The 21,002-nt window shown below is 56.2% G+C and overlaps 9 protein-coding genes across 9 annotated transcripts; 5 read left to right on the top strand and 4 right to left on the bottom strand.

The window, feature by feature from the left end:
• Positions 1-936: 936 nt before the first annotated feature.
• F5144DRAFT_649603 (uncharacterized protein) lies at positions 937-1,702 on the top strand (the record flags this gene model as incomplete). The annotated part of the gene is made up of 2 exons (XM_066792972.1): positions 937-1,217; positions 1,283-1,702. Exons 1-2 carry the CDS (start codon positions 1,020-1,022, stop codon positions 1,700-1,702), a joined length of 618 nt encoding a protein of 205 aa, XP_066643265.1. The 5' UTR covers positions 937-1,019.
• Positions 1,703-1,827: 125 nt separating this feature from the next.
• On the bottom strand, positions 1,828-2,774 carry F5144DRAFT_548132 (tetrapyrrole methylase; the record flags this gene model as incomplete). The annotated part of the gene is made up of 2 exons (XM_066787507.1): positions 1,828-2,556; positions 2,640-2,774. The coding sequence occupies 2 exons, from the start codon at positions 2,772-2,774 to the stop codon at positions 1,828-1,830; spliced, it is 864 nt and encodes a 287-aa protein (XP_066643264.1).
• A 278-nt stretch (positions 2,775-3,052) lies between these two features.
• Positions 3,053-3,760, top strand: F5144DRAFT_592954 (uncharacterized protein; the record flags this gene model as incomplete). The annotated part of the gene is made up of 1 exon (XM_066790412.1): positions 3,053-3,760. One exon carries the CDS (start codon positions 3,053-3,055, stop codon positions 3,758-3,760), a length of 708 nt encoding a protein of 235 aa, XP_066643263.1.
• A 264-nt stretch (positions 3,761-4,024) lies between these two features.
• F5144DRAFT_241786 (glycosyl hydrolase family 61-domain-containing protein) lies at positions 4,025-5,425 on the bottom strand. The gene has a single exon (XM_066783368.1). It carries the CDS (start codon positions 5,177-5,179, stop codon positions 4,289-4,291), a length of 891 nt encoding a protein of 296 aa, XP_066643262.1. The 5' UTR covers positions 5,180-5,425; the 3' UTR covers positions 4,025-4,288.
• A 1,994-nt stretch (positions 5,426-7,419) lies between these two features.
• On the top strand, positions 7,420-8,032 carry F5144DRAFT_602868 (ubiquitin-conjugating enzyme E2; the record flags this gene model as incomplete). The annotated part of the gene is made up of 2 exons (XM_066791240.1): positions 7,420-7,594; positions 7,668-8,032. 2 exons carry the CDS (start codon positions 7,420-7,422, stop codon positions 8,030-8,032), a joined length of 540 nt encoding a protein of 179 aa, XP_066643261.1.
• A 270-nt stretch (positions 8,033-8,302) lies between these two features.
• Positions 8,303-9,735, bottom strand: F5144DRAFT_592951 (glycosyl transferases group 1-domain-containing protein; the record flags this gene model as incomplete). The annotated part of the gene is made up of 2 exons (XM_066790411.1): positions 8,303-9,450; positions 9,501-9,735. 2 exons carry the CDS (start codon positions 9,733-9,735, stop codon positions 8,303-8,305), a joined length of 1,383 nt encoding a protein of 460 aa, XP_066643260.1.
• A 962-nt stretch (positions 9,736-10,697) lies between these two features.
• F5144DRAFT_592950 (cation efflux family-domain-containing protein) lies at positions 10,698-12,366 on the top strand (the record flags this gene model as incomplete). Its single annotated transcript, XM_066790410.1, has 2 exons — positions 10,698-11,239; positions 11,304-12,366. The coding sequence occupies 2 exons, from the start codon at positions 10,698-10,700 to the stop codon at positions 12,364-12,366; spliced, it is 1,605 nt and encodes a 534-aa protein (XP_066643259.1).
• A 1,398-nt stretch (positions 12,367-13,764) lies between these two features.
• On the top strand, positions 13,765-15,483 carry F5144DRAFT_241693 (mitochondrial carrier domain-containing protein). Its single transcript, XM_066783367.1, has 2 exons — positions 13,765-14,543; positions 14,612-15,483. The coding sequence occupies exons 1-2, from the start codon at positions 14,156-14,158 to the stop codon at positions 15,283-15,285; spliced, it is 1,062 nt and encodes a 353-aa protein (XP_066643258.1). The 5' UTR covers positions 13,765-14,155; the 3' UTR covers positions 15,286-15,483.
• Positions 15,484-15,681: 198 nt separating this feature from the next.
• F5144DRAFT_592947 (gpi-anchor transamidase-like protein) lies at positions 15,682-20,386 on the bottom strand (the record flags this gene model as incomplete). The annotated part of the gene is made up of 9 exons (XM_066790409.1): positions 15,682-16,266; positions 16,297-16,772; positions 16,909-17,002; positions 17,065-17,313; positions 17,367-18,253; positions 18,608-18,610; positions 18,855-18,859; positions 19,151-19,792; positions 19,845-20,386. 9 exons carry the CDS (start codon positions 20,384-20,386, stop codon positions 15,682-15,684), a joined length of 3,483 nt encoding a protein of 1,160 aa, XP_066643257.1.
• Between the last annotated feature and the right edge of the window lie 616 nt (positions 20,387-21,002).

Raw genomic sequence — 21,002 nt, 5'->3', positions numbered from 1 at the left:
GAAGAAAAAACAGCAGAGGCCCTCCATGTATGTGCCTTTGGTCGAATTTGGAAAGAGGGACCAATTACCCAGGCAACAGCAGAGAATGACGCCGATTTATGATGCTCTGAGTCGAGCTAAGGGTTTCTAGATCCGAAGTTCAGGGGCTCCTTCCTTCCTTCCTCAGCGATAAAACGCCACGGTATGACACTAATGCGCCGCCACTCCACGCTGAGTTGAGTTTGCATCCGAACCCATTAGTGGATGATGACATTAAGAGATAGAGAAGAAGTTACAGGTTTAAAAATGAGCATTCAAGGTGCAGCTTTGCCAGCCTAACCCATCTCGACTTCGGAATTGCAAAGCGAACGGAATTAGTCGGGAGCGTTGGGACGGAGTGCGAAACACCAACAGAAGAGTTGGCGGTGATCTGTGATGAACAAAAAGAAGAAAAGGAATAGCCCAGGCAATCTTCATGTTATGTTGGATGTCAGTGTCCATGGTCCTTTTATGTGTTGCGCCGAGACAGGGCCCTCGGCGGGAGTATGCTTGATGAATACAATAATCCATCCACACAAAATACCACCCACCGCGGTTGGCATCGTGCGTGGATCTCCATGCATAGAGAGGTATCTAAGAAACTAAGAGCTAAGCTACATATGGATAACTTATTAGAGGTAACAGGCCTCGAAAACCTATCTACCCTCAATTGCCGGTGGCGAGGCCCTGCCAGACCACGCTGGATGCATAATTGGGCTTCTTGCACATATAAGATGGTTGCTTTTACCTAGAATCGCCACTACGGATATGACTTGTTCCTCCTGCAGTCTGACGTCAGTACCTGCTGACCCACGTTATGGTGATGGCATGCTCAAAGGTTTACATCATGGTCTGAATGGGAATACATATACGGCAACCCGCTTCAACACTTTATCCTTGCCTTTAATGGTCGAGAGCGTAGCGACTTACACGACAACACACACATCAGCACATAACAACAAACAAACAAGCAACTAGAAAGAACAGGCTCCATACCCAATATGGCGGAACAACAGACCGAGGCTTCAGTGAAGCACGCCGATCCCTACAAGGAGGCCAACGCCGACGAGGATGTGCCGTTGGATCAGAAGGTCCAAGACCTCAGCAACTTCATGACGCATTGCAAGTTTGGGATGATGACCACCCGGGACGCCGGTTCCGGAAACCTAGTGTCAAGATGTATGGCACTGGCAGCCCAAGTACGTAAAATCCGCTAAGAGCGCAAGCAACAAAGCGATTGTCCCCCTAACCAAACACTTTACAGGAAAGCGGCGGCATCGACCTCCTCTTCCACACAAACACCGAGTCAGGCAAGACGGTTGACATCGCCAGTGATTCGCACATCAACATCAGCTTCCTCAACTACGCGGGCGACTGGGCGTCGGTGAGCGGCACAGCCAATGTGGTTACGGACCGGTCCCTCGTCCAGAAGCATTACACCCAGCACCTCAAGGCCTGGCTGGGAGACCTGGGCGACGGTGTCCATGACGGGGGGGTAAACGACCCTCGCATCGGCATCATCCGGGTCCAGATGACCACGGCGCACTACGCCATCTCTTCCAAGAGTATAATCGGGCAGATGGCCCAGGTTGCCCAGGCGGCCGTGACGGGGAAGCCGGCGTCGGTGACCAAGCTGCGCGAGATTAGTGCCGCAGAGGTGATCCAGTGGAGATCGTCTCATTAGGTGGGTGTCGGTTGGGGAGGCCAAATTGAATGAACCCAGTGCTGGATGGATATCTCATGGTTTTGGCGTCGAGCCAGCTGTTTCTTGAACGAATTTGTATAATAGGATCAATCACATTGACTGACTTACTGCTTTCCCTCGTACTCGGCCTTCCATATCCTATCCCAGTTTTCCTTGTTGATAGCAAACTCGCGGACAAAGTCATGCTCCAGTTCATGTGTCCTCCTCCCCAGGAGCACCATGCTGTGCAGCGGGGGCCCAAGTTCTTCATCGGCGTCGCAGAGCTCCTTCAGCGTGCCGGCGATGAATTTCTCCGTCTTGCCGCCCACTCGCGCAGCGCCAATGGCCAAGCTTTCAGGCCCATAAGCTCCCAGCCCTTTCTCTTCTTCGATCTCGAGCATCTGCTGAGCACAGGTGCCGACGGACATGTAGCGCGGCGGCTCGTAGATCTTCCTGCCGCGGGCCATGTTCTCCAGGCTCTGCTCCTTGACCTTGATGTCAAGGAGGATGAGCGTGTGCAAGCCAATGTCTCGGTTCTCCTTTATCCGGTCATAGAAGCTGGCCGGGCGCCAGTTGTCGGTGAAGAACACCATGCTGACGGTTTGGCCAAAGTTGTAGAGCTGGAGCCCAGCCGCTCCGATGCCCGACATGATGGACGCGTTGGGGACGGTCCGTACTTGGATACCAAGCTCGCGCGCGCGGAGGACCATGTCTGTGTGGGTCGTCGCACCGAAGGGATCGCCGACAACGAGGAAGGCTACGTCGACGTTTTGGGCATCGCGGAGGATCTCGTCGCTGTTAGACTCGACCATCTCACGGTCGGCAACTACGATGGAGCGGCCATAGTAGGATTCCTACTGCGCATTAGCGTTAGCTGAGCCTGGATTTGGCAAAAAAAAAAAAAGAAGAAAGAAGAAATACAAGAACGGTTACATACCAAGACGGACTGGTCGACAAGCAGGATGCTGGTGTAGGCTTCGAGGTACACCCGAGAAGCCTTCTTCACGACTTCAAGACCCTTGACAGTAATGTCCGTCTCGTCAGAAAGGCCAAGGCCAACCAAATACAACATTTTGTCTTCCAGAAAATGCGTGTTATCTTGTCGAAGCGAGGAGCTTAGAACAGAAGTAAAAGGAACAGCGCTCGAAATTTACCCCGCCAAAACTGCCCCGCCAAAATTTCCAGTGAACAACCGACAGGGGTCATTTATCATTATCGGGGTGCTCGCTACAGGCATGGGTACATAGGTATGGCGCATGCATGTGCCGTGCCGAGACATCGCGTGTTCGTCTTTCAACCCGCGACAAGCTCACCGGCCCAAACCAAACCGATCCTCAGCAACCGCCCACCATGCCCAAAAACGAATCGGCATACGGCCAGGCGGCCGGCGACACCGACTTTCGCAAAAAGTACGACCTCGACGAGTATGCAGCTAAGGCCAAAGACCGCGAGGCGGCCGAGAAGGAGGAGCGTAAGGCGCGATGGGAGGCCAAGATGGCGGGCAAGAAATACTACAAGCCGATGGACGGGAGCGAGACCCTCACCACGGCCCGCAACGCCACCCAGGACTTTAGCAAGCTGGTCGGCACGTCGACGCTGGTCCCCGCGGGCGCGGGCGTCGGCAAGCGCGGCCGCGGCGCCGGCTTCTACTGCGAGGCCTGCGACCTGACCTTCAAGGACAACCTGCAGTGGATCGAGCATACCAACAGCATGCAACACCAGCGGAGCATAGGCGCTACGGGCGAGGTGCGCAAGGCGACGGCTGCGGAGGTGCACGCGCGCATCGAGGCGCTGTGGGAGCGGGAGCAGGAGCGCAAGAGGGAGCAGGTTGTTTCGCTGGCGGAGAGGTTGGAGGTGCGGAAGGAGGAGGAGGAGAAGGAGAGGGAGGAGAAGAGGCGGAAACGGAAGGAGGCGGAGGAGCGGAAGAGGTTGGAGAAGGAGGCTGCGGTGAAGGTCAAGACTGAGTATGGGGATGATGTTCGGATCGAGGGCGAACATGACGAGGACGACATGATGGCGGCTATGGGGTTCACAGGATTCGGGGCTACGAAGAAGTAAGGGGGTGGGCTGGTCATTTTTTGGGTATTGCTTTTACGGATAAAAGCTCGCATTGGTTTATGTGAGCGAAGATACCAACCATAGGGCGGTGTTTGGAGTTCAGGTTCGGTGGTTGCACACCTTACGGCAGGATGCGGGCGGGAATCAAAAACAGCATAAGGAAGCGCGAAAACAGCTATATCTCAGCGAACAACCTTTCTAGTCTCGGAACCCTATCTTTAGACAACCAACAACGAACATCGAATTCAAGAAGGGAACGAGGGCCACGGGGTTATGTCGTCAATCACTGGTTGTGGTCACCCTGGCTTTGTATAGTGGACCGGGCGCTCTTCTAGGGAGCTTGGTAAAGGCGAGTTACTCTTCCTTGCGCGGAAACTGTATGGCCGCTGAGGCAACAATACCAGGCAGAGTGTTCGGTTACCTAGGTACCTAATACAACTACCTAGTATCTCCAAGTACCTTGAAGGGCACAGACTCCCATCTTATCACAAGCTTACTTCAAGTGGCCTCCCGTTCCGGATACTTCGCTCATTTGACACACTGCGAGTACCACTCATTGCTAGCCTTGCAAGTCCCCTCGGAACAAGACGTCGGCCCTGTCCAGTCCTTGCCTCCACACTGCCCATACAGAGGCGCCTTTCCACTGCCGCCACCGCCGGTGTTTCCGCCGCCTCCAGAGTTCCCGCCGCCATTGGACTGTCCGCCGGTCCAGACGGAATGCTTTCCGATGTTGGTGTACGGGTAGTTGGGCACACCATAGATCCAGAACCTCAGCGCGGGGTCCTCGGAGTCGTACAGACCGGGGATCTTGACCATGGGCCCCGGCTGGCCGGTGCCGCTGCCACCGACCTCGATCTGGGCGCACTCGAAGTAGAACTCGGTGTGGCCGTCCTTGGCGCCGTGCAGGGCGATGTGCTCGACGCGCACCAGGTACTGGCCCGGGGGCGTGTCGCGCGGCAGCGTGAAGCTGACGGTCGACTGGTCCCAGGTGCACCAGTCCTGGTCGTTCAGGTAGCCGTTGGACGGGGGCTTGCAGATGATCATCTGGTGCACCTTGAACCAGTCGCCGTCGCCGCGGTAGCTGCGCACGTCGTTGTTGGGGGCCTTGGACATGTGGATGGTGAGCGGGCCCGGGTGCTGCATGGTCGCGTAGTACCACAGCTGGAAGCCGATCTTGTCGCCGGGGTTGACCTTGTACACGCCGGTGCGGCCCGCGTTGGCGAACGAGCCCGAGTTGCAGCGGAAGTCGTCGCTCGCCTGGATGAACTGCTTGGTCGGCATGATGCCGTTGCTGTTCTCGCGCATGTACTCCCAGTCGCCGGTCAGGCGGTCGTTGACGATCAACTTGCTCCAGCGGTAGTGCGCCTGAACCGTCTGGACGGCCGCAACCGCCCAGAGGGCGAGGTTGGTGAGTTGCATGTCGGCGGGTTGGTCAGGAGAGAGTTGGGATGCGAAGAGGTTCAGGGGTAGAGGGAGAATCGATCTTCTTCCTTGCCGCTCTGCTGCTCATCCTCCCCTTGTTCTCGACAAGATCCGGTCGTTATATAGGAGATCGCCAGCATCACGACGTTCTATCCTTGGCGTTGCCGCCGATACGGGGGATGCTTTTGTCAGTTGCCATCTTCAACAACTTCCAAGACCTCAATCCCATCCTCGGCAATGAGATGCGGCATTTGATTCCGTCAAAGATCACCAGCTCAAAGACGGTTTCACATCTCTTTCCCAAAGGAGTTCCATCGCGAGATGGTTCCTTGCATCTCGATAGGCGCGCATCTGGGATCTGTTGACCCAACAATCACGCCCCTGAAAACATGGTAGTCTCGGCACGCAAAAGTCAGCGGCAGGATCGGGAGTTTGTGTACAAGCGTTGAACTCGATGCAACGCTTCCCCGCGGATTGTGGTGCAAAGCGTTAAGCGAAGCTCAAAAGACCGGAACCGAGGCGTAGTAGCCGTGCCAAACTGGGGAACCCTATATTGCATCTCTCTTGGCAGATGTTGCCTTCTGAAGCCACCAATCCCAAGTAGATAACTTCGTAGTCAGGCGCTAACGGAAATCGGCCCTCCCTGCGAAAATGTTCACACTGCGGTCCGAGTCCCCGGCTTCGCCGTCACATTGCGGAGGATTCCCTATCCGTCCTTGAGACGACAACACTTCTTGGGTATACAGGTGACCTTGAGCCGCGATAAGTGAGAACCGATCAGCAAGGTTGACGCTCAGCCGAGTCTTGGCTCGCCCATGAATCATGAGAGTTCGGTCCGTGAAAGACTTGCTGATGGATGCGCGCCTATCAGACTGGGCGAGGAGCTCCAAGACGAAGCTGAAAGGATGGCATGCCGCCCTGCAAGCTAAGGCTCGAGAAAGGCGTCTTGAACAGAATACCGAGATACCTTAGTCTAGCTAGCGGCGCGTTGCTCCTACCACCTATTCCTTTAGGGCACATGTTCGCGTTTTCTTTTTCGAACTAACGGAACAGAAACCGTGTGGCCGGAGACAGGTGTCGGTTCAATACCTAGGCCGGTTACGATCAGAAGTTTCATGGCATGTAAGTCATTCAAAGGGTCTTGTTGGCGGAATAACGTACAAAAAATGTTAATAGAGAACTACCCGCACCTATCACACAGAGTTGATACTGGATAAAAGATGCCCCGTACCCCCTTCCTGTTGGGCAGAAGGGTTCAGTCACGGATAATCGCCTTGGATGGCTGGAAAGTATCAAGGCGACGGGAATATTTGCGTAACTGGTGGGCCAGTAGCCGGTCATTCAACGAACAAGGCGCATTTGATTTTAGTCTGAGATACTTAAGACGGATATTGCGGTCAGCTGTGAGCCAATATCATTATGTGGGCATGGCAACATATAGATGTATCCCCTTTGGGGGATCGGGACACAGTTATGTGTTGCATCTCTATCTCTTAGACTCTTCGTGCTTGGGAAATGTTCCAAGTTACGCTGAACCCCGAGCAGCCAGCTTTCAAACAGTTCCTGGAGAGAATAATAACAATGGAAAGGTCTGGCAACCGTCCCTTTCCTTGCTATTATGGTAAGATATGAAAGCGAAAATGAAGAGGCCTTAGATGTGGTAATGGGGATTAGATTTATGGAAGGAAGAATAACTGGTTGTTAAATCATAATACAGAATGGAGGAGGAGAGGTAAACTCATATGGTACGCATGGCTTTCGCTGGTATCACCATAAAAGTACGAAGTAACTACGGCCCTCTGGATATTTAACCAACCCCTGGAACTTGTCAACATGGAAAGAAGGTTTGCTATGGTGTGGCATTTCAATTTGAAATTTTGAATAGTTACGCCATTCAGATTTAGTCTTGTGCGGGTTTCCCGAACCGCGAGCCTCAACGACGGAACATGGTCCCGAGAGTTGAGCGTTCCCTGCGGACGAACAGTGGCCTGATCACGATGATGTCTATGAAGTACGTCAATGATGCCCAAGGCGAGGTCGTGCGAGCGGCCAGACCTGGTGGGGCAAAGCGGCAGCGGTAACGAGCGGCAGCGTGGGGTAGAGGTGGTGCGGGGCAAAGGCGGGTCTCTAAAAGGTGGGTCCGATTGCGTCGGGACTGCTCTCGGGACTCTTGTGCTTGTGCCATCTCTACTTCCACATACAGAGCACTAAACCGCCTTCCTCACCGACACGCAATCATGTCAGGCTCATCGACAAGCTCGGCGGCTTCCGGCGCCCTGCTGGCGCGGCAGCTGAAGCAAATGCAGTCAGCCAAGGACTTACCCGGCATCTCGTGCGGCCTGGTAAACGACAACAATGTCTTCCAGTGGGAGGTCATGCTAATGATCAACGACGACTGTAAATACTACGGCGGTGCGCTTATTCCCTTCTACTCACCCCACCCTCTTATGTCGCGCGAGCCTGCCGCTAACAGCGCCACCTCCAGGAGGCAACTTCCGCGCACACCTCACCTTCCCCCCAACGTACCCCCTCATGCCCCCAAAGATGGTGTTCCAGACACCGATACCGTTCCATCCCAATATCTACCCCAACGGCGAGCTCTGCATCAGCATCCTGCACCCGCCCGAGGAGGATAAGTACGGCTACGAGGCGGCTAGCGAGCGGTGGAGCCCCGTGCAGACCCCCGAGACCATTCTGCTGAGCGTGATCAGCCTGTTCGAGGACCCCAACGACGAGAGCCCCGCGAATGTCGAGGCCGCAAGGATGTTGCGTGACGAGCGGGAGGGGAACAACAAGGATTTCAGGAGGCGGTGTCGGAAGTGCGTGAGGGAGAGCTTGGGGGAGGATTAAGCCCCTTGGGGAGGCAGCGTGGAGACGTAAATATGGATAGCAGGAATAATAGCGAGGGGTGGCTAAGGGGAGGCTCTATATTGGGTGTCCTTGCTTAGGGCGGCTTGTAAAAGACACAGTAGCGCTTTATGGGAAGTATGAGTATCGCAGGGCTTGGGCGTTCAGGGTCAAGGTCAGCGAAGACCTAAACTAGAGAAAACCATACCAAAACAAGACAAAAGCTTAACCCCATACATTAGTTTGCCCACCAAATGACAACCTCCCACCATCTCACGTCACCAACCTCATTAACTCCGCCAGCTTCTCATCCCACTGCTCATCCCACCTCCTCTCCCCCTCCTTCAGCGCCCCCTCCCTCAACCGCTCCAACTGCCCCCTGCAACCACCCAACAACTCCACCAAAACCCCCGCCAACTCCCCCGCCGTCTTAAACCCCCTCCCATTCACCCTCTGCTTCACCAACTCCCTAAAGCTCTGATACCTACTGTACGCCACCACGGGCAAACCCGCCCCAAACATGTCCACCACCTTCATCGGCAGGTCCACCCCGGAGCTGCTGCGGTGCAGGCACACACCGAGGTCGGCGCACGCGAGCAGCCCTGCGTAGTCGGCGAAGGGGAGGAAGGCCGTCGCGATGCGGATGCCCGGGAGCTGGCCCGTGGCGGTGAGGTGCGCGATTTGGGCGAGGTAGTGGTCTTTTTGGGGGCCTTGGCCGGTGATGAGGACCAGGAGGGGGGTTCGGGCGGTGGTGTCGGTGGGTGGGGGGTTGGCGTATTCGACGAGGGCGTCGAGGAGGAGGGAGAAATCTTCGTCGGGCGTCCAGCTGGTGCTGCTGACGATGAGGCGGGTGTCGCCCGAGAGGATGGTGGGGATGAGGTCTTGTTCGGCGGGCGGGAGGACCCGGGTGAGGGTTTCTTTTCGGATGGCCGGGGAGGTGATGGGTTGGAAGATGGCGGCGGGGCGGTCGTGCAGCACTACCATGGCCCCTCTGGTGGAGTAGGGTGGCAGGCGGAGCTGGCGTGCCATGGCGTGGGTTACGGTTAGGTTGAGGTGTCCCAGGCGGGCGTAGTGGCATTCGTAGAGTTTGGAGAGAGCGACGAGCGGGTGGTTGGCACCTCGGGTGCCAGCAAGGATGGTCCACCCGTAGTTGTGCCAGTCGATGATAAATGTACTGTTGCGGTAGGTGCTGATCCAGCTGGCGATGGCGAGGGTAGGGATGGTTGGCGGGTTTTGGACGAGGATCCATTCCGCTGGTGGGAGGGTGCGGCCGAGGATGTTGAAGACATGGTAGAATTGATGGAGAACTTTCCAGGGCGCAAATAGAATGAAGGGAATGGACGGCGGCCTGCGTGGAGGGGCGGGGAGTGCAGTGAGGGTGATGTTGGGGTTGTTGACAACATCAGGGTGAGGGGAGGTCTCTGTGTCACATTAGCCAATTTTGTCTTCACCGCTGCTGAGAAGCACATACCGAGATACCCTATCAGGTTTACCTTGCCTCCATGCTTGGCTATGCTCAGGGCATGGTATGTCATGCGCGGACTACGGCCAATGTCTCCCAGAACAAGAATATGGACAGAAACGGGCTTTTTGGGCGAGCCAGCCTCGGGTTTCGCATACTTTGTGAGGCCGTACAGGAGGTACATGTGGAATGCGCTCAAACACCAGACGAAAAAAAGGAAAGAGTGAATTAGTAAAGAAATCATCTTCGCATCGCCACAACTTGTCCGCGCCGTTTGTCTTGATGAGGTCGAATTCAGCAACGTGGCAGTCAGAAAGTGTTGCAACGGAGTGACCCGCAAAAAGACACGAAATGCTGTGAATCGATGGTCTTAAACGGTATTTCTGACGTCTTCAATCTCGGCCTTGTATTTGAGAAGTTTCACACCATCAGCCTCGTCCCAACTTCCGATGGAAGCTGCGTTTGCTCTGGTCGTGGCCAGCTAATCTCGGCCCCATATTAAAGCGGCTTATCGGGTTGCAGGGTGTTTGGTGATTCCGGGGTTGACATGGGCCCGCCTAGATTTCGTGCATACAGCCAATCAAACCCTTACTTTATCTGTATGCTGCAGCCTTCTCCACCAGGCTCAGGGGGTAAGCGGTCAGAAGGGGAAAAGCGGCGGACGGTGACCGCGACAGGGGCGCATCAAAGAAGAGGGACAAGTTGAACAACCTTGTGGAAGCGTGGCCCACAGCGGGCGGTGTTGGCATTGCTCCTTGACGACTTTGACATCAACAAATCCGGACCACCAACTCGAAACGACTGCGCCGTCCTCCCTCTCCAATTGCGCCCCGGAGAAACATTGAGCACCCAGATCCATGGGACTGGTCAATTGGTGATTATTTGTCCATTTTGAGCCTCCTAGGCCACCTGAGTAGGTACTGCTGCGTTGTTGCTCTTGTCGGGCTTCGGCAGTCGAACCAGCATCGCTAATGCGTTGTTGTTAAACAGCACGAGGAACCGGTCGCGTACCTATTTAATCGAGCGCGTACGGAGCAATTACCTACCCCGACCGTCCCCAACAAGCCCTCCGATGCCCACCGACAGGTGACCCGATCATAGTAGGAGTGCCGACACTCCTGCAGCCTACGAATCAAGGCCCCGCGCCTTGGCTGCTCTCCCTCTCGAACTAGTCCGCCCCCCCGAGCTTCGTCGCGACGGGACACAATGGCCTCCTCATATGTTCTCCCCGCTTCGGCGCTTCACCAACACCATCACCATGGGGAAAATGCCGGTTCACACTCGCACTCGCACTCGCACTCACACTCACACTCCCACACATCGTCCTTGACCTCGCTGAGTCCCTCGCGGAGTCGCAAAGACTCGCGGGCGCACTCCCATACCCGGAACCACAACCACCACGACAGCAACCACACACAGTTCCGAGCGAACTCGAACGTCCCCGTGCCGATCAACGTCCCTCCGCCATCAGGGTCGGGCGGGCATTGGAGGATGGAATCAACGCCCGGGGGGAAGTCATTGATGTCGCCCACGGACGCTAGCTTCGACGCGGCCGGCGTCTATGAACCTCCTACGGCCGCACGGTCGAGGGCAAATTCACATTCGCATTCGCACTCGCATCACCACCATGAGCACTCGGGGCCGAGGTCGAAATTTACGGGGTTGCTGCTCCGGTACACACCGAGGTGGCCGCTGTTGCATGCGGTGGTGACAAATAAGGATTCAAGGAGGATATTCTACTTTATGAGGTTCGTACTTTGGGGGCTGTACCGAAATGGTGGGGGAATGTTTAGCTAACCTTCCTCCGTGCAGCTTGAATTTTGCATTTATGATGGTGCAGGCGTTTTACGGTTATGTGACGGACTCACTTGGCCTTCTGAGTGACAGTGTACACATGTTCTTCGACTGCGTAGCTCTAGCGGTTGGTTTGTTTGCGGCCGTTGCTAGCAAGTGGCCGCCAAGCGAGAGGTTTCCGTACGGGTTCGGGAAGATCGAGACCCTGAGTGGGTTCGGTAATGGAGTATTTCTAATACTCATCAGTGTAGAGATTATGACGGAGGCGTGCGAGCGGATATACGAGGGCAGGGAGACCAAGAGACTCGGGGAGTTGTTTGTGGTTAGCACGCTGGGGCTGCTGGTCAACTTGGTGGGCATGATGGCGTTTGGGCACCACCACCACGGGCATGGGCATGACCATGGCCACTCACATGGCGGATGCAGCAGCGGCCACACTCACGGCGGTGGCCATGACCATTCCCACGACCACGGACACGACCACGATCATTCGCACGACGAGAAGCACGGACACTCCCACGGGCACTCCCACGGCCACACCCACTCGCACGACAACGAAAACATGTACGGCATCTACCTACACGTACTAGCGGACACGCTCGGCAGCGCCGCCGTCATCGTGTCCACCGTGCTCACGCACTTCTGGAAGTGGTCCGGGTGGGACCCGCTGGCCTCCTTCCTCATCGCCGTGCTCATCCTGCTCTCGGCCCTGCCGCTGGTCAAGTCGTCGGCACGCCGCCTGCTGCTCACCGTGCCGCCCGAGATCGAGTACTCCCTGCGCGACACCCTGTCCGGCATCACCGGCCTGCGCGGCGTCGTCGGTTATGCTGCGCCTAAGTTTTGGATTGATGATCGTAACGCGGGTGGGGAGGGGGCGTTGCTGGGTGTCATGCATGTGGTGGCGGTGCGGGGGGCGGATATGGACGATGTGCGGGATCGGGTGAGGAGTTATCTGCTCAAGCATAATATTGATGCCACGCTGCAGGTGGAGCGGGAGGGGGATGCGAGCTGTTGGTGTGGTGTTGGGCGCAGCCCGCTCTCGCAGGCGCATCGGTCGACGCATAGTACAAGCATTTTTTGAAGGGGGGGAGGGCGTGACCGGCTTGGGTTCGGGCTAGGGGTGTACGATTGTGGGAGTATTGGGTGTTTGGGTAGCTGGCATCGCATCTGCCGTGATTTGGTGATGGGGGAGATCTGTTGCCTCTATGGGCATTGCAACTGTTGATAGGTACTAAGGGGTCGTTCGAACTATGGAGCATACGAAGCCAGGTTTCCTGTTGTTAGTTAGGTACCCTAGCTCGTAGTTGATATCAAAGCCGCCTAGCTCCCGCTCAGTATGAGCGTTTCTCATCTGAACTTCTCGCTGCTCCTTCCCGCCATCCCAACTCTGGCCCTTCCGCACTAGATATAGAAGTTCCAACTGGTCAACTGTCACCCACCTCCCAAGTACCGCCACGGGTGCCGCAGCGGTTTCAACTTGGGGGGTTAAGGGAAACACTACGGGTTCGAGACGTGGTCTCCCCACGATGCAAAATCCCCCAGGGGTTTTCGTAGCCGCCTACCCCTCAGTTGCGTGGTAACTAGGGTTAGACGGTGAGCTTTTTGTAATTTTATCTATTTTCTCAGCCGAACAGCATACTGGTCGCCGCCATCATCAAACCATTCTGCCAACCACGCATATACTCTTACACATCACACCATGATCTACTCGAGGTGTGAGTTCGGCGCCCCTGGTCGACCGCCCACTGCGACTTAGTTACCTTATTATAATTAACGGGAAGCTATCTCAACCACCTAACACAGCTCCATTTAATCAAGCTCTCCGCAATGTTTTTGCTCCCCATGTCCCTCTTCTTCATTGCCGACAGCTTGGTGGTTGGTTGTGTGTATCACGGGATTGGGAGAGGGTTAGGGATGGATGGAACAAGAGGTTCACTCTTTGTGGCAAATGCCGTCTTCCCCATCTCCAAAATGGCGCATTCACATGCCAATAACCGGGGGCGATCTTGGCGTCCGTACCTTATTTTTACGAATCGCAGTTGGTGTCTGGGTTGTCGCTTTAAGCTGGCGCGGACCCATCATTTTTAGCAGGCTCAACACCCTCGTCACCCGCCCGCCCGGTGCAGATGCTTTCGCCCGGGACGGCTAGATGGATGGAAGGTCACGACACCTTTAATTGGTAATAGTGGTAATGGGACTAACTAAACCCATGATGCCGGAAAACCGTCATTCAAGATTCAACGCTTGGGGCAAGGAGGTCCACTGATCTGTGTGGGGTAACGGGAGAGGGGCAAGTGGCTAATTGTTTAGTTGGTTAGTTGGCCACGCGAGCGAACAGGCACGAACAGGCAAGGGGATTTCTCTAGGGTGGTTGATGGGAAAGAGAAGCGCGATTTATTCACGATCATGAGGGGTGGTGTGGTGGTAAAGAAGTCCTCCTTCTTGGTTCGGGGTCAGAATTCCTCCCGCAAGCGAAGGCGGGGCAAGGTTTCCTTTTTGCCGAGGTTCCAACCCAGGACGGGTGACGTTCATGGCTGAACATTTGCGACGGGCCGAAAGTTGTCTCAAAACCCCACCGAAAGCGCCCCAACTCCGAGGCAACTCCCTTGAGACAAATCAACACCAACCCAAATCAACTTGTCTTGAGCAACTGCAATCACTTCTCTCGCCATACCGACTGTCTTTGGAACCAGAAATAGCAGACAAACACTCGAAGATATCTGAATACGGACACAGCTCGGCTACACACGACACAGAGAAGCGCGCGCAAAGAGAAGGAGGGGGAAGACAACCCGTCGTCGGGATCCTGAGTTAACACCAGCCTTCCGCACCACCTCTAACCCCATATCAATCATCACAACACCGGCGCAATGGCCTCGTCACCATCACAATCCGGGACCACCGCCGCGGCGGTCAACCAGAAGCTGCAGTCGTCCCTCCCGAACGCCGTCTCCGAGAAGCTGCCCCACATCCCAGAAAGCAAGGAGGAACTCAAGGCTGAGATCAAGGCCGAGGCCAAGACAGTAACATCGGCAGGTTTTGCCCAGCTCCGGTCCTTTGTTGCGGGCGGTTTCGGCGGCATCTGCGCCGTCGTGGTCGGCCACCCCTTCGACTTGGTCAAGGTGCGCCTGCAGACAGCCGAGAAGGGCGTGTACTCGAGCGCCATGGACGTCGTCAGGAAGAGCGTGGCCAAGGACGGTCTGCGCCGGGGCTTATACGCCGGTGTCTCCGCCCCGCTGGTGGGCGTCACCCCCATGTGTATGTCCACCCCCTTACCCCCCTATTAACCACCCTCCCCCACTAACTCCCCTCCCCCCTCCATCCAGTCGCCGTCTCCTTCTGGGGCTACGACCTTGGCAAAAGCATCGTCCGCTCCACCAGCACCGTCTCCCCCGACGGCTCGCTCTCCATCGCCCAAATCTCCGCCGCGGGCTTCTTCTCCGCCATCCCCATGACCGCCATAACCGCCCCCTTCGAGCGCGTCAAAGTCATCCTCCAAGTCCAAGGCCAAAAGAAGCTCGCCCCCGGCGAAAAGCCCAAATACTCCGGCGGCGTGGACGTCGTGCGGCAGCTATACCAACAGGGCGGCGTACGCTCCGTGTTCCGCGGGTCGGCCGCCACGCTGGCCCGCGACGGGCCCGGCTCCGCCGCCTACTTCGCCGCCTACGAGTACATCAAGCGCATGCTCACCCCGCGCGACCCCGTCACCGGCGAGCCCAGCGGCAAGCTCAGCCTGCCGGCGGTCACCTGCGCGGGCGCGGCGGCGGGCGTGGCGATGTGGATCCCCGTGTTCCCGATCGATACGGTGAAGAGCAGGCTGCAGACGGCGGAGGGGAATGTCACGATTGGGGGGGTGGTCAAGGGGTTGTATGCGAAGGGCGGGTATAAGGCGTTTTTCCCGGGCTTTGGGCCCGCGCTGGCGAGGGCGGTGCCGGCGAATGCGGCGACGTTTTTGGGGGTCGAGTTGGCGCACCAGGCTATGAATAAGGCGTTTAACTGAGGGAGGGGGCGTTGGGTTGTCGGTGTGGGTTGCGCGCTGATAGACTGGCGTGTGGTTTTACTCTGATGGGCCGGCATTTTCTGTTAGGGATACCTCGTTCTGCAAAGGATTTCGGATGCCGAAGAGAGCGGGAGGAGTTTGGGTTCCTATTTGAGCATTAGATTTGAGGCATTACTCTGCTTTTGGTCCGTTTCATGTTGTTGTCTTTGCAGTTCTTTGTTCTAGAGCGCATTAAACCACGGCAAGAGGTGGTCGGGCTACAACTGCAACATAATTAGACTACATACATCAGGGGTAACGGCAGGGCTATTCTGACCATCCACCCAGACACGAAGACTGGTGACCAAGACAACCCTTCATATCACCCATCCCCAAAACAAACCACCCCCCTTCTCATCAACTCAAAAACTTCCCCCCACACGCACCACACACCCCCTCCCCCACCAGCCTCCTCACCTCCTCCCGCCTCCCCGGGTCCGGCATCTTGGCGACGAGCACCTCGGCGCGCATCGTGCGCAGGCCACACGCGCCGCAACTGCGCGTGGCCCCCGGCGTCTGCACCGCCAGCCCCGACGTCGCGCACGTCCCGAAGAAGTGCCCGTGCCGACACCCGCTGAGCCCGCCGCGCCGCTGGTCCATGGCCGCGCCGCAGAGGTCGCATTTTTGGGTGGCTTGGGCGGGGGCGAAGAGGGCGCGGAGGTGGTTTTTGGTGTTGGGGGTGGAGGTGGAAGATGGGGAGGGGGATGAGGTTGTTGTTGTGGTGGTGGTGGTGGTGTGGATGGGGTGGTAGTGTACGCCGGGCACTTCGGGGCCGCCACCGTAGAGGTTTTCGAAGAGTTTGGCTTCGGTTGTTAGGTGGTTGTAGTGGTCGGGGTTGACCACCGCAGTGTGGTTTTTCGGACTCATGTCCATCACCTGCGGGTTGATTGGGTAGCCGTAGTCGATTTGTGTCGCCTGCGCGGTCTGGCGCTGACGCCGGGACTTGTGGCCAAACATCACAGTGGACCTCACCGTATGCCAGCCACCGCGCTCGGGCCTCTGTGTGCTGTGGTTGCTGGCGAGGACCGCGGCGACACCGCCCCCGGGGGAGAGGGTCAGGCCGTGGAGACGGTAGCGATGGGGGTGGATCTCGGGAATCTCGAGGATCGTGGCTTTGGCACTATCAACCACTTCGTCTTCATCCCCGAGAGAATCAAGGTCGCCATCCATATCTAGGTCATCTTCTTCGTCCTCAGACTCCGAACCAGAGCCCTCTGATCCGCTGTCGTCGTAGTTCCGTGTTAGGTGCATATCGACGGGGATTCGGACTTCGAGTTTCTGCGCAATGGTACGCACCCATTGCGGTCGGGGATCTGCTGCGGGATCATTAGAAGTAGGGAGATTCGTTTGATACCAATCATGAGTGGTGGCCGTAGCGGACAGGCGGATGAGTGTGTATAGCGGAGTCGAAGTTGGGTTGGCAAGGTCAGGCGGGTGAATGACAAGGTCTGCAAGCATTAGCGAACCCGAAAACTCTTACTAGAATCCGGCCCATACCGGCAATAGGATTTTGTGACGCATGCTCTGCGTCCTCGCGATAAACGGTGCCGCAGTCCCAAACGCTGTGTTTCTCCGTTTTGTGACTCGCCGCGCCGAGGAGATTCACCTCGAATTGCTTGAGGTCGAACCCAGTGGCGATCAGTCCTCTGCAAGAAGTGACAGGGCCTTGCGTCCATATCTAGCACATTGTGTCATTAACATGGAAGTCGGTATCCGTCATCCAGGCAGATATCAGCTTACAGCATCCTCAAACTCGACGAACGCGTCGACCGAAAGGTGTACACACATGCCGTGGATGTCCTCGGACCCGACTTCCAGGCTTGGGAGCTCGCCTCGAACCCAGGGCTCTTTGACTGTGATGGTTCGGAAACCAACATAGCCTCGGTCAATAAAAGAGAGGGCACAGGTGCGAGAGCCGTTAGCTTGGAGCCAGGGGCCCCATCTTAGACCAAACGAAGTACCGAAGGGGACAAAGTCTGGGTCCAATGGCTGACGGGGAGTGTTAACGCGTAATAGTATTTGATTAGGAGCGGGCAACTCACGTTTGTTGTTTTATGAGGCCCTTGCGCCTTGAAACGTGCGATCTCACACACCAACCAAACAACGTTCTCCCGGGGTTCTGTTTGGAACGAGAAGGCCCCCTTGGAACCAGTGTCATCTGTCACAAAAATACATTGTACACTGATGATAGCCACCTCGTTCAAGTCGTTGATGGTGGCAAGCAATGCTTGGCCAGGCGCAACCTCACGGGCCCATGCGAAGCCGCGAAGATACTCGCTGACTTCGGTCTGCTGGCCCGGCACGATCAAGCGCTCGCCGACACCCCAAAGGACGACCCATGAGTTGAGTTCACGGCGCTGGAGCATCCCCTCGTTGGCGCGCGGCAAGATATTTGCAAACTCGCTGCCATCTCCGAAAATAGTGAGCGTCCCCGAGCCCGTCAAGACGGCCAGAACAGGGCGGCGATTGACACCCAGGCCAGATGGAGACCAGCCGATGCCCACAACGTGGTTCATACTGCTTCCAACTCCGGTGATGGGCCCATAGCCAGCGCCGTAGGGCCGGTTGGTACCCAAACCGGTGCCCTGGTCGTCTTCATCATCTTCCGAATCGTAGGCGCCTTCGGAGCCCGCAGAGTCGTCGTTGTTGTCGGCGTCCGCAACATCAGCATCGGCCGCACCTTCATAAGGAAAGCGGATATCTTGAGCCACGAAGAGTTCCCGGTTGACGCGCGGATCTAACGGCGGGAAAGACACGGGCATGTGCTTGCTGCCCTCGGAGTACTGAGCGCGGAGCGCTTGATGGTTGTATTTCCTTGGGCCTCCATTCTCGTCTTCTTCTTCCTCTGAGGAGTCATCCTCAGCGCCATATGGCTGACCAGTGATACGGGCTTTTAGCTTTTCTCGGCGTTTGGAGAAATCGGGGAACTCTGGGACAAAGACATGGACAGAGTCGTCGGCGGTGACGGCGAGGTCACCATCGCATGAGAATTGTATTGCGCGTTTGACGAGTGGCCGTGAGTTGACAGTAATTTCCCGAAGTGGGAGAAACTTGTGGCTTCTTGTTAGTGAATTGCGCGAGGAAAAGGCAGCAACTGCGAGGGCCGTCAGTGACACTGGGTTTCAAGTCGAAAGGTTGCTAATGGGCCATGTACCATCTCATCAAACCAAACCTGGCGAAGTATATGCCCAAGATAAAACAACCAATGCAACCGTCAAAAAAATGATATATAAGGTCCTGCTAGAACGGTTTAAGTGGGATGAAATGAAGAATGACCACGCACCTTCTGCTTATTGGGTTTCGAAGTTACTGTGCTCATTTCGAAGAAATATTACCATGCACAGGTAAAATTAGTGCACTGCGATGAGGAAGAAAAACCTGGTGCATTTTCAGTGCAAGAGTCGAGGTTGTCAGCGCAGCTGCAGGAAATGGTGTTGAAGAAAAGGACCAGTTCCACATCAACAACAGCATAGTTGAGTGTAACCCTAACCCCCATCAGCGGTTGACGGCGGTTCACCAAACCACTACACCTACACTGTAGTGCAAGCCCATATTCGACTCATATTTTGGTTTAGCACTTTGTCTCGATGGCCGCTCACGATATTGCGCTTAAATGGCCTTTGACGGTCAATAACGTGGGCGGGGGACTCGGCATCTATGAGTAGGTCTCTGGGCCTAGATATCAACCCCCGTCGTGGAAGGCATGTGGTTGAAGGGAAGGGGTTACTTAGGGTTATCCATAGGTTCACTGTAACCAACGAACTTGATAATAATGCTTGTATGTAATTATTTGTTGAAATGCAAACCGTCTGTTATCACCCCTTACCTCCCCGACCCTTCGAGAAGCGAGCTTAACCCCCAAAGTGCCGTGCACCCGGCAACCGCCGCCGCCCCGAGGATCTTCTTGGTCCACCAGTTCTCGTCCGTCAGCGGCTTGGCAAACTGCACCTTCTTCTGCCTGGGCGATGTGGTCTCGGCCTCTCCACTGACATTCTTCTTGTGCGCAGTTTCCTCCTCCTCGGCTTTGCGGTGGAGCGCCGCGATCGTCCGGCTGAGCGCGAGTATATCCTCGTCCAAAGCCGTTGTATTCTTAGCCGCGTCGACCTCGACATTCTGTACGTTCCCAAAAAAGTCTGTGACGAGCCGCTTCCGCGCTGCCTCAGCGCCGCCGCGAAACAAGTCGTAGCGGACGCCCGCGTGGGAGTGGATCTTCTCGTATGTGTAGCTGTCAAACAGGTCGCCCACCGTCTTCTTGCTACTCGTATCGCGGACCTCGGTCTCGAGGAACTCCAGGTTATAGTATGTGTAGCGGTCGATCACGGCGACGCCGATGTCGTTGTCGGCGTGGTGCGAGTACGACGATTGGTCAAGCTCGGAGGAGCCGGTGGCAATGATGTTGGGCGAGTAGAGTTTGCTGTACATGGTGTTGGCCTGGCAGGTGTCGATCATGAAGAGAATTTCGTTGTATCTGCTAAGGTCAGTTACACATTCCCCGAGACGAAGGAGAGCTGGCGACTTACCTCTTCTTCTCCCACATCTGCTCGAATGCGTCGGCAAGATCGAAGGCACCAATCTCTTCCGCATCCTGGAACTTGAGAAACTCGTTCCCGCCGTGGCCCGTCATGTACACGAGGATATTGCTTCGGTCATCCGTCAAGAGCCTCTTGCTGCGCGGCATCTCCTCCCCAACACGGTCTGTTAACAACCGGATGAAGTTCTCTACAGTGACTTCATATCCTCTGTAATCCACCTCGATGTTGTCTCCATACAAGTCGACGGCGCGGTCGGCGTTCGAGTAGACTGTCCCGGGGAAGGCGTTGCGTGGGTTGCAGGCCATGTCGTCAGGGAGCATGAGGATGATTTGCGAATCGGGAATCCCCAGCCGCTTAACAGTGCGGTACATGGACAGGACATTTGCCAGATGTCGGTAGTTGAACCAGAATCGCGAGGTGCATACTAGCACCGCCCAGTTACTCGTGTGTTCGGCTCCGACGAGGGCCACGGGCGCCAGGAGCGTAGCGGCCAGCAACGCCGGGAGGCCGAAGAGACCAGAAAACTTCATCTTGGTCGTCGCAAGAGTGGTAAAAGGAGTGACTTGTCGGCTTAGGGATCGAGGGCGTCACCTGAGCGCGCTGCTCTCCATCGATTGCGCCGGTTCGATTCGCGAGTTGGTTTGGTATGGTTTGTCATCGACACAGGGGTTGACAGGCGCAGCCGTTGCGCTGGGACAGATCACTTTAGCGGTTACATAAGCGGCTCCTGGGCGATCCCGGGGAATGAGGTGGATCGGCAATTCTTTCCGACACAAACCCATCGGCTCCTCTTTCCGGCCCGCCCCCCGCTGAAGAAGCATCCATGCAGGCCGCAGACGAGCGAGCATGTGACAGCTTGCAACCATCGAAGGCCATGCACGTCGTCGGTTTACGCCGGTTTGCGTTCTGCCTGCCAGCCCAGGCCAAAACAAGGATATATGGTAACACACGGTAACATTCGATCTACAGAACCACCGCATCTCCTTGCCTTTCCATGAGCTGATGTTGTCACGCAGTCGTAAGGTGGCTCAGTGGCTCAGTGAAACCGAAGAGGCCCAACACCATTTATTCGTACTTCGGTGACGTTACTGTGGTGGACACGACATACAGATCTGGAATTGGTACCACAACGAAAGGATTATCGTA

The sequence above is a fragment of the Chaetomium tenue genome (genome assembly GCF_020726465.1).
Source record: "Chaetomium tenue strain MPI-SDFR-AT-0079 chromosome Unknown F5144scaffold_4, whole genome shotgun sequence".
Taxonomy (NCBI): domain Eukaryota; kingdom Fungi; phylum Ascomycota; class Sordariomycetes; order Sordariales; family Chaetomiaceae; genus Chaetomium; species Chaetomium tenue.
The sequence above is the reverse complement of the archived record's forward strand: the minus strand, read 5'-3'. Positions and strand labels throughout refer to the sequence as shown.